General features: G+C 42.5%; 1 protein-coding gene across 1 annotated transcript in view; it reads right to left on the bottom strand.

Moving 5' to 3' along the window:
• Positions 1–5,135: 5,135 nt before the first annotated feature.
• The window catches only part of IL22RA1 (interleukin 22 receptor, alpha 1), a 7,251-nt gene continuing 733 nt past the window's right edge, over positions 5,136–11,653 (bottom strand). Inside the window, exons 2-7 of the mRNA XM_009709415.1 lie at positions 10,050–10,182; positions 9,147–9,328; positions 7,711–7,895; positions 7,122–7,257; positions 6,762–6,883; positions 5,136–6,164 (exon numbers count right to left, since the gene is read on the bottom strand). Of these exons, the coding sequence (XP_009707717.1) occupies positions 5,136–6,164; positions 6,762–6,883; positions 7,122–7,257; positions 7,711–7,895; positions 9,147–9,328; positions 10,050–10,182 (1,787 nt within the window). The remainder of the gene's footprint in view (positions 6,165–6,761; positions 6,884–7,121; positions 7,258–7,710; positions 7,896–9,146; positions 9,329–10,049; positions 10,183–11,653) is intronic.

Below are 11,653 nucleotides of genomic sequence, written 5' to 3'. Positions count from 1 at the left end.
TGGGGAGACCCATGCAGGGGTTACGCACTTGGAGCTGTTTACTGCAATGGCAACTAATCACAAACTCTTTTTCAGATCAGGCAAATTGTTGCCTTTGCCAAACGATCTAAGGAAAGACAGGTGCCGCCAAAATTCAGGCATCAGAGTATTGCATTATCCTCTGCTCGTTTAGGATAGAAGCTCACAGAGCATCTAAAATGAATTATGAATATTTTAATCTCCTCCAGGAATTTCCCTTGGGTTAACATTGCTATTGCTGCATAATAGAGCGAAATCATTTACTTTGACATCTCTTTAGTGAATGCCAACTCCAGCCAAATTGTCAGTGTATAATTAGATCAGGAGCTAACAGCAGCTCTTACGTTTTGCTTGGCTGCGACTATTATACTTTCCTTATTACAGGCAAATGAAGGCTTGCTGCCACAATAGCGGGTGAGCTTACATTTCCAGCTGCCCATGGTGGTATCTAAGAGTCTGGGGTAGGGTAAAAGAGCAGAGACTGCTGTTTTTCCATTTAGTTGAGATAGGCTTGCAGTTTCAGCATTCAGGATAAGCCCTTCCCAGCAATGTGAGAAGCGAGTGATACTTTTTGTGGTGTCAGAAGGAGAAATGAAGGTTTGAAAGTAGCGAAGCTCAGAGGCTGCAATACCAGTTTATGAGCCAGATGTTTTCCAGCTACATTTTAGTAGTTGAGGAGTCAGTGCATCAGTAGTGGGCTTCTCTGAGGTGGTAGAAGTCTGTAAAGAGGATAGGTAAGAACATAAAATTGCCATACTGGATGAAGCTGAAGGTCTCTTCAGCCCAGTGTCCTGTCTCTTGAGAGTGGCCTGTAGCTTTTCCTGAGCTGGACACAATGCTTTATTGTCACTAATAGTCCTATCCCTGTTAAATTGCGTAATTCCTTTTTGAACACTTTCTGATTCTGGCCTCCACAAGGCCTTGCGGAAATGGATTCCACCATTAAATTTGGCACAGTTTGAGTTACCCTGGCGGTATCAGTAGGATCCATTTCTAAGAACCATGGTTTGTTTCACCATCCAAATAAAACAAAGATGAAACCCAGCAGGATCAGCACTAAAACTACAAGGGTTTCTCTGTGTCAAGTTTTTTTAGTGGCTGTATTTCAGACATTCCTAGGAAAGCAATAAACAGGTACTACTGGGCAGGCATGACTGAATACATTTTGGTATTGGCTGAGCTGTCAAAGTGAAGGAACATTTTTCTTTCATTGGTTTTGAACAATTGCATGACCACTTGAGTGCTTTCCTGATTTCTGTATTATGAGAAGTAATGAGTAATTATCATCTGTTCTGCTTAATATTAATAATTTAATTAATCTTTGTCATATCAACCTTCTGTTGTATGTTTTAAGAGGGATCTTAACTTACGCTGTCTTCATAGGGATGCTGACCACTTTTGTCACCTTTTTCTTACAAAAATATCTTATAATCATGTCTCACAGCTCTCATTATCTCAGTCTGAGAAGAAAGAAGATACACATGGACATTTTAAATCCTCTCAACCAGAAAGTGTAAGGCCACTGCTTAGCACTCTGATCCAGCTGCTGTAGTTGTGCTGCATCATACCTCCCCGTCACTACCTGCAACACTGCTAGGCCAATGTGATGCCAGAGCTAAGATATAAAGCTTTTTTTGTCACGGTCCCTAATACTTTCAGAGCTGCCCTTCAACTCTCCCTCATTCTATCTCTAGAATTTGGAGCTTTTAATTTATTCCTTGAGTAAGATTTTCCTTGAAGGACTTGTTGAAAAATCATTGGTGATTTTTTATAGTCTTCAAACATGGCACCTTTCAATGCCAAAACAAATAACAAGCAAATAATGAGGGAGAACGTAAGCCTCAGTCTGCAGCAATATGTTCATCCCTGTGCAAGGATCCCTGGTGAGCTACGAGCAGGGCTGCTGGTGTGGGGAGTGGGTAAGTGACAGCTCCCAGATTTAGCTGAGAAGACAAAGAGTAATACTTCGCTATAGGGTTACAGCTGCCACCTGCTATGCTGATATCCTTGTGACAACTGGAACTGCAATGCTCACCTGTCATCGTCGTGACATCTGCCTAGGAATAAGCACGGTCTTTGTGGCAAGGCACTTCTAGTTTTTATTATGTAGAGCTATCAAAACTGTTATCTGGAAAAGTCAAGATAAATGAGGAACAGTCTGTTATTAGATACAGATGGCTTGCATGGGACGACCTTTGAAACAATGTTGAAATCCTGCTGTTTATCTGAAAATGTCCTTACACAGAATGAGACTGAGATAATTAGATCGTACTGTAGCTGTTTGCTGTGATGCATTTTGAAACAAACAAGGCTATATCAATTTGATTATGAAAAGCAATGAAGCAGAAGGCAATAAGGTCAGCACATGTTGATGGGGGATGGATGAGCACTTTCCTTGGACAGCTACAATAAAGCTCAGTAGTGTCAACATCTCTTTCCAAGCTTTTCCAAAGAGAAATAGCTTTAGAAGGGATGATCTTCCTGTTAAATTTAAGAGGTGACTCATGAGACAAGAATCGGTCTCCTCCTGCTTATATCAAGGCCGAAAAGATAAATATTGACTTAGCCATGATCAGAGCAGGAAATTGAGAATATTGCTGTCAGTCACCTCCTTAACACACGGCTTACAGAGTCTCTCTCTTGACTGCATTCGCTGTTCATTACAGTTGCTGCTGTTAGGGGTAGAACAGACGAGGATAGCATGGAGCAATAGCTGGGTTGTAAGCCTTTAACATCATTCCTGCCATATGCAGCCTTTGAATGTAGTCAGAGGCAATGTAGCTTTTAAGGTATTTAAGGTGCCTGAAGAAGAGATCGACGTCTCAGCTGTGGGACACTTTGCATCTTTAGGCACCTACATACATTCAAAAAATCTGGTCCTAGGCTTTCTGTGCCTCAGTTCCCATCTCTCCTCCTGGGGCACCAAGATGATACATTTGTTAAGGGCTGGGCATGATGAGAGCCCGTGGCAGGGGGTCTGCAGAGGGATTTGAAAAGGCTTTTAAATAGGAAATATATTTTTTAGCAGCATCTTCAAATGCTCTCCTAAGGCCCCCTTCCCTTCCACACTATGCTGCCCATACTAATCCTGTGCTGAGGGTTATGTTTCACAACATGAGCCAAAATGTTGCCATTGTAGCACTTGATTATTCCCTGAGAAGCATCACTGGGAATGTTGTCGACACAAGATATGCAGCCCACAGGCAACTCTGAATAAGGTAATTGGCATCACTGCCTTGAAATGCAGCCTCTCCGGGAGGGAGTTAGTGGGGCAGAATGTCACCCCTGGGGTCTTGCCCTCCTTGCAAACAACAGAGCTGGGCTGCTGCAACTCCTATAACTGCAGCGTTTCTGTGTGGATTGGTTTTGGTGGTATAGTTTGGACACGGAGTACATGAAACAGCTCAAACGACATTCCACAAAGCCTTTGATACTGAATGGTATGAAGTAACGCTAACACAATGGAAATGTCCTTCTAGGTTGCTGCCCAAACTATGCACATATTCATACATTTCATACCCTGTGCCATGACACCTCTTCACCACATCTGGTGTTTCGACCTTCTGGCCTCGTACGACACAGATGTAGTGCTTCATTCGTTATTGATGCTGGAGTTAGGAGCTGAATCTTTGCCTGTAAAGTTTGTAAGGCTGTTCCTTTAATCCTTGGTTGAATCATCAAACCCCTTTACTTCACAAGGCTACAGTTTATTTGCAAAATCACACCAAAGCAAGCAGAATTTAGCCTTTAGCCTCAGCTTCCCTGGACTGAAAATAAACCTAAGCATGCTCATGGTGAGAACAGCTGAGTTTTGCTTCTGGGCAGCCTTTCTCTGGCAGTGCTTTTCAAGTGAGTACTTCCCCATACCATTGAAAGACTTGCTTATTCCTGTAAATGGTTTCAGTTCCCCTCTAAAACTGATGTCATCAGACACTCGCGCTTTTTCACCACACCAGTGGAAATCAACAGGCTGAACTATGCTTTCTTCTTAATAAAAAATAATAGCTGCCTCTGTCCCCCAAATAAATACCATTTAGCTTCCTTTTGGTAAAGGTGCAATGCTAGAGGAATTTGGCTCTCAGTTTACGTCGGTTTTGGTTCATTCCAGCCCTGGAGGTGGGTGTGCTGGTAACAGGAGCAGAGGAGGGCTCTGCAGTCTAGCCTCCTTCCTCTCTGTCATGCAAATGGAGCATGTTCCTCATCGACAGAAGCAGCTCAAGACCTCCCCAGTCTCTTTCGTACATTACTGAGTGCATGAATTGAGATTAGTGTAAATTGAGATTGAGGGCTGAACTGAGATTAGTGTCAATTCTTACATTCCTGCCTACGCGGAATGTGATCCTAGCTGCTTCATCCCTGGGGATTTCAAGGGAAAAAGAGAACGTGTGACTATTTCAGAGAAAGAAATGAGCGGCAGCTGAGAAATATGTAAGAACTGGGCCAAAACTGCATTAATCTGTTGCAGAGATGAGAAAGGCTTTATCTTTCTACAAGCATTGAAGAGCACAGCAGGATAGGGGATGTGTAGCTTCACAGAACCGCTGCATTACCTATTACCACATTGGCTATTATCACAGTTTCAATGGCAAAGTTTAAAGGCAAAGTCCATTTCATGGAAGCAGCCTATTGTTTTGCATGAATCATATATCCAAGGGCAGAACACCAATGTATATTTAATTCTTTTAGGTTTGCATACATCTGCACCTGAATTTCTTCAAAGGGTGGATATACCTTGGAACTGGATCTTTGGTGTTGCTAAAGAGCAAATGCAGTTTCTGTTGTGAATTTTGCTTAATTTTCAGTAAACTGAATCTAGAATTTGAACTTGAATCTTAACTCAGCTTTTAAAGTAGTCCATAATAAATTTGAAGAATATGCAAGAAATAAAGGCCTATTAATTAAATGCAAAGATTAAGTCTTGCAGCGTACCAAGAAGTAATTACATCGGTAAAGGTACCTGTCTCTATGATAGAACAATAGTGTAAACAGTCTGACAACTCTGTGCCATGTTAATACATCCAAGATCAGCTAAGTTTATTTGCATTGCACTGTTGGCAGGGTAGCCTACTATTTCATGCAAGCAAACATAATCTGGATTTTAATATCGTTAAGTCATCCTAATAAAATTCTGTGTTTTCTTCCTGATCCCATAGTACTTTTAAGTCCAAATCTTTGAACAGCATAGTAAGAGGAGTGCCATTGTCCTGGTCTGAGACAGTGCCTTGGGACACAACATTATTCAGTTTTGTGCAGCTTAGCTCCTTTGTTGCTGTTAACATTTTTGTTTCTTGAGTCTCTGGGGACTGCAATTTCTTTGCAGAATGTGAGAATGAATCTGGCAACATCCACGGCTCTGTATTGTTCTCTCCAGGGAAGTTGTTACCAGTACCAACTGAGAAAAGGAGGGTTGCTGACAGAGATGACAGCGATTCATCCTCTGGAACATAGTCTGTGTCAACTTTCACTGAAGACAGTAATAGCGGCAGTTCTGCTGTCTGTCGTCCATAGCATCCTCCTTGTTCCGGCAAAGACAGTGACGGCTGGGATATATACACTTTACTTTCCATCCCATCAGTCTGCAACAGCAGCTGTTGTGTTTGCCCAGGGCTCCTGTGTAAGAGAACTGACTCCCTTGTGTCACTGCTGTTCCACAATGCCAGGCTTGGCCTCTGTTCTTTGTAATTCCAATGGCTGCAGCTCTTGCCCAGCATCTGGGTTATGAGCTTTCCACCAACAAAATTATCCGGAGAAACTTCCTTTAGCATTTGGTTTGGCTGCAAATTCTTCTTGCCAACATGGCCTGTGCTGTCAACACACACCCCATAGGTTAGGGGCAGAATTTTGCTGGACGCGGCAGTAGGAACGCTTTGCTCAGCTACATGAGGAGTGTAACCGGTAGGAGCTGTGCTTGCCAAGCAGGGTGCCTGAGCAGGCAGCTGGAATGTCGGTACATCCATCTGTTGCTGATAGGCAGTTTCTGGTGGATGGAAAGACCATGGTGGTTCCAGGGCTCTGTCCAAACATTGGCTGATCTGTGGTAACTGCACTTCAGGGATGAGAAGTGAAGGTTTGGATAAAGTAATGGGCTTTATAATATGCTCCACTGTCAGTGTAAGAGGCTGGAATGATGAAATCCCTCTGAAGTCCTGTTGAAGGAGATAGACAAACATGAGTGATTAACAAGAAGCTGTGACTTTGAAGGTTTGCTTTAGATTCTTTAAAATTTTCTTTGGAGAAATATCAGTAAAAGCTCTGTTGGCAAAAGAACTCTATTTTTTTTCCTGGGGAGTGACCCTTCAGAGGAATACAGACATCTCTCACTATGCATCAAGGCAACTGTGCAATCCTAAAATATGAGGAAGAAAAAATCCTGCTTTAATTTTTGCAAAATGTGGTCTAAGCCCTGGAGCATGGAAATAGATTGTCCTTAAGCTCATTTAGCATGCACAAACAGTGCTTGCTATGGGAGATGAAGAATAGGTACGAAGGCCCAGGGTTTCAAGAGGAACTAGTGATTTAGGATACCTCAGGTTTTAACTGCCTAACCCGATACCTCCTTTAAAGGATCCCAATTTGGGGGAAGTTCTGAGCACCCGTCTTTAAACTACCAGTAGTCCGCAGTGTTTGCCTTGACAATGCTCTTGTCTGCTCAGTCATCCTCCTCAATTAGCAGTGCAGTTTAAGTGCATGCACATAGTCCCGAGCATTTTAAAGATTTACTGCAATGGCTTAAGAGCACTTACCAAAGACATAGGCTGTGCACTGCGTTGCTTGATGTATTTGTAGATCACATAACTAATTGCAGCAAACACCAGTCCAGCACAGAATGCGAGAGCCACGAAACAGTAGAGAAGCCATGTGTTGTCTGGTTAGTGGGGAAGAGAACAAGTGGATTGGATTGTTGGATTAGAATAACTGCATGAGATTAGTTAAATGATGTTATAGATCTAGTCTCATAGGACTAGCTTTTTTAATTAGGAAAGTCAATGTTGCTTCAGTATCTTTAGCAAGGCTAGGTTATTTTATACCAGCTGAAAATTGGTCTCTTTTGTGTATCCAGTATCCCAGCTGGACTTTTAAATTAGCAGAGTTAACAGCCTCACCTGGTAGTGTTTTAACCCAAAATACTTGAGTTTTGCTGCTTCTCTGGAGGAGAGACATATATACTGTTCCATTGTATTCAGTGTCTGGGTCCAAGTTGGAAACTTCAAATTCTTTGTTGTGTTCATTCTTTGTCAACTATTTAAAATAAAGGCAAATTCTATATTTTAGAAAGATTAAATGCATACATTTTCTTCACATCAGATTACAAAATTCAGCATAAAATTTTACTTACTAATAAGGTGTTATAGGACTATAATAATTCTGTATATATGGAATTCTAAATATATCATTTGCTTTCTACTGTTACTGTATTTAATTTTTGCATTTCAGTTCCTTAAGACTTGAACTAATTAAGTCATTCTCTTTTTTATTCACCAGTGCTTTTACTTTTAGCTACTTGTACGATTTCCAGAATTGTCGAGGCATGCTCAAAGTTCCTCTTGTCTACTGAGAGTTGAAGACTCTGAGACTTTCCCTTGTACACCAGAAATCTCATCCATCATGTATAAGCTCTGAGGTCCTTCTCCATCTTATGCAGAATGTGATCTACAAAAGTCAGTGGGCTAGTGGCCTACGGTTGTGCTTTACCTTTTGGTGTGTCCTTTGGTTGAGTATTGTTAAGTGATAATCAACAGCACCGAATTTGCTATAAATGTCCTCTACGGTTAGCTGGCGGTCATCCTCACCTCTCAGCGGAGTATAGGGGGGCCGTATAAGAAACTTTATGGACCGTACATAAGGAATATACTCCACCTCTGGGGCTCCAATAATAGCTAGAAAAGACAGAACAGGGAGTGTCAGCTAAGATTAAAGCGGGTACATTATCAGATCATCTTATATACATCTTATACACACACCCCAGACTCACTGTAAATTATTACTTCTGTTTATATACAAAAAGGTATTTGAGCTGTATTTCACTGAGCATAGGAAAAATCAGGCAACTGGAGATACTGTCTTCCCTTGAGGTTCTACCACCTTTAGCCAGTGTTTGTCCCTAGAAATTCTTGCCCCAAACTTTTCCTTAGACCGTGTTCTCACTGCTTCCACATTGCTTCCCTGCCCTGCACAGGGACGTCCTCCTTCATGCCTGTGTGTGAAGTGTGAAATCCTACCACAGGGCACTCCGTTCCCTGCTCCCTAAATTCCCATTCCCATCCTACATCACATTTCGTCTTTAGAGTAGTTCAGCTCTTTTGTATCTACGCTTATCTTTAGTGAAAGGCATATGCTACACCCAACATTTAAACAGAGATTTAACCCAATCTATAACAGCATATTTAAAAGCAGTATTCAGTATTCCTCCAAGGCCATGTATCTTGAAAACATCAAACTGAAAAAAATGGCTCTGGGGGACAGGATCACCTCACCGTGGGTGCTAATGCCTATGCTGCAATGAAAAGTGAATGTTTAATGATCAACAAACCTATGGCTCTTTCATAGCTTATTTTGTGCAAAGAACTGAAAGCTCTTCATAGTCATTGACTGCTAATGCCACCTCGAATTATTCTTGATAAATATGCAGTAGGAAAATTTTAGTCACAGAGCCAATACAGCTCCCAAAGGCTATGTTGTATGTCTGCGGTAGAGCTCACTTAAGGGTTGGGAACACTAAGTATCCATTGGTCTGGCTGCTTATCCTGATTTTCAGGAGTTCGCATTTCATAGCTTCTGTGACTATTTTACTGGCTGTCCTCAGGTTGCCCATTATGTGTCTTACTAGTTTCCTTCTGCTTCTCGTCAGCCTTAATAGCAGTTCTTCCTTCAAGAAAAAGGCTTTCCTTTCATCTGGCTTTTCCTTTTCTCCCCAAATCCCACTTTGGCGTCAGACCTCAGGGAAGGCCCTGCCCATTTGCTCATTTGCCTCCTTGCCCAATAACAAGCCTTCCTCAGGCCTTCACTCCTTTCCTATCAAGCACAGTCTTGCAATATTGAAATTAGAGGAAATGCTGTCCAAACATCAGTGAGATTTGGAATGAATCCCTAGCAACCAGGATTTAATAGCTTTCAGCAGCGGTACGTACTCTCTTTCCTGGGTTCAAATCTTTCTGAGCGCACCCAGTTGGACGAGCAGTAGTTCTGACCAGTGGCCCTCACCCTGGCATAGTAATGCTCCGTGAAGTTTTCTGTTTCACGAGTGAGATTGCAGAAAGGCTGCGTGATACTCTGGCACTCACGCTTGTTCAGCCAGGCTTTTTCTCCATACCTTAGGACAAAAAAAAAAGCGTTTAGTCTATTTGGTAGAACAGGTGCAATAAGACCCTTCTCCAGAATGACCCAAACAGGCTGTTCTGCCAACTCTTAGTAGTTTTAAAATGCGTTATTGCAATTAGCAAGTGGCGGGGAATGGAATGACAGAGAAACTTCCTCTGGACTACGGCCCTTATTCCATTCCTGTTGATGGCTTCTGCGTGGATATCACCTTGAGGAAGCGCAGCTTATTTCAGGGCACACACTGGAGCATCCTGCGAGTCAGTGACTCCAGGGTTCTTTGCCCCGGTCTGACACTGAATTGATTGTATGCAAGTTTGCTGCAGAATTTGCAGACTTACCCAAAGGCAACAAAGCTATTGTGTAGCACTGGTCTGATTTCTCTTGGCTGTAGTGACTGAACCAGAGGAAGGCAATTGCTATTACCTGTATTTACAGGTGAGGAAACTACAGAATAGAGAGAAGGAAGTTGCTGAAGGCAGAGTAGCTCAGTAAAGGAGTAAAGTTGGCAACCCAAGATGTAAAAGTATTTGCTTAACTGAGCACCATCTACCAGTTTAAATACTCCTGTCCTTTACTGAGTTCTTGTCTAAGCAGAACCATTTCTGTAACAGTAAAGCAAGCAGCAGAAACAGCAAAATCTACTTTTCTTTCTTGGCCCTTCTCTCTCTGAGATCAGTGGCCCTAAGAACAACAGAGAAGCAAACTTCACATACTGTTTATATTGGACATCAAATACAGTGCCAGGGGGAATATCTGCTTCAGTTTCCCATGTCAGGATGTTCTCAAAGTTTGTAGAAGAAAATGCTGCATGTTTCAGACATGATGACCTCTCTGTAGTCACAATGCCTAGAGGAGCAAAGAAACTAGTATTAAAATGCATATTCTAGCATCGCAGCCCTCAGATGAATATGGGTCCAGTGCTGCTCAGCCTTTTAGTGAACAGAAATATCAGGCATGCCAATTCCAGTTTTCTAGAGATGGGCTGCAAAGCAGAAGCTTGAACAGAATAGGAATTCAAACCGTGCACACATCAGCATATACATCTTGCAGATTGTTGACTCATCCCAAAGAAATACAAGTCAGGAATTTTTACAGAAAGGCCTCAAAAACTCAAGACTCAGAAAGAGAATCCTTGAGTTCCTTATCAGGTTTCTTTTAAAGCAGTTAAATGGCTGGAACACTAAGAGCAATAACCTGTTTTCAAGGCTAGAGTCATGTCTAGGAATGTCTCTGCTTTCTGCCCATACTCAGGGAAGTAATAAGTAACATGCAGAGATCGGTTTCACATCATTGAAGATGTGACTGCCATGAACCTCTCATACTCTATGTTTTATTGGATGGAGGCTGCCCCTACAGAGCAAAGACCTGATGCCTGGACTCTGATCTGGGTGTGCCAGGGTGAAGACAAACAACTCACTCAGCTCTCTGCTTTCTGAGCCCTGTACCTCCTCCCCACGGTTCTGGCTTTGGTAAGCAGAAATGTCACTTGGCCCCTGACAAACATGCCCCTGGGCTGAGCTGCCTCTGTAGAGCAGAATAGCACCACCATCCACCTGCAGCAAACTGGCTCTGAGCAGGCGCTGCAGAAGAGTGTCCTAGAGACTTTTGGCTCTCTCCTATCATGAGAATACACAGTGCAAAATTTTCTCAAGGCTGATTCACGAGACCTTCTAACTTGCAGAGTAACCTTCAGAATTTATAAGCTTTGTAAATTCGAATTATAGACACATCCTTAAAGACAGATAATTTATACATTACTCAACTCTCGGTTTGCAGTATTGATAAATGCCTTGAACATGCGTGGGCTTCAGCCTGCACTTGCTGAAAATCAACAGTCCCATTATGGGGCTGGTAAATGAACTCTCAAAATCAGTGAGTCCCCCCCCCTGAAAAAATGGTGTTTTAAGCAATTAAAAGTAGCACCATTTTCCACATGTAAAAACGGAAGACCAGAATGAGGGTGACTTGGACAAGATCACATGGAGCAGTTTGGGCAGGGAAGCAGCACAGAAATGGACTGCGGTCTAGTCCAAATTTTGTCCCTGCCTCATCCGCGGTTCAGGACTTGCCTCTGCTCAGCACAATCTGGCAAGCCAGAAATGCAGCCGTCGGTATAAAGCGTGTGGGTTTCCCTGTCTGCGCACCATGAAAACTGAGTCACCAATACCCTGACCGTATCAGAAGTAGGAAACCTCCGTCTTCCCACATTTATCCATACTAAAACACAGTTATGCAAAGCAGCATAACACAAGTACAGTCAAGTGTGGGCAGGGAATAAACAGGATATTTCACAGTGTGAAAGTCCCCCTGTTTTAGA

The sequence above is a fragment of the Cariama cristata genome, unplaced genomic scaffold (assembly GCF_000690535.1).
Source record: "Cariama cristata isolate BGI_N322 unplaced genomic scaffold, ASM69053v1 scaffold10311, whole genome shotgun sequence".
In the NCBI taxonomy this organism is placed as follows: Eukaryota; Metazoa; Chordata; class Aves; order Cariamiformes; family Cariamidae; genus Cariama; species Cariama cristata.
The sequence above is the reverse complement of the archived record's forward strand: the minus strand, read 5'-3'. Positions and strand labels throughout refer to the sequence as shown.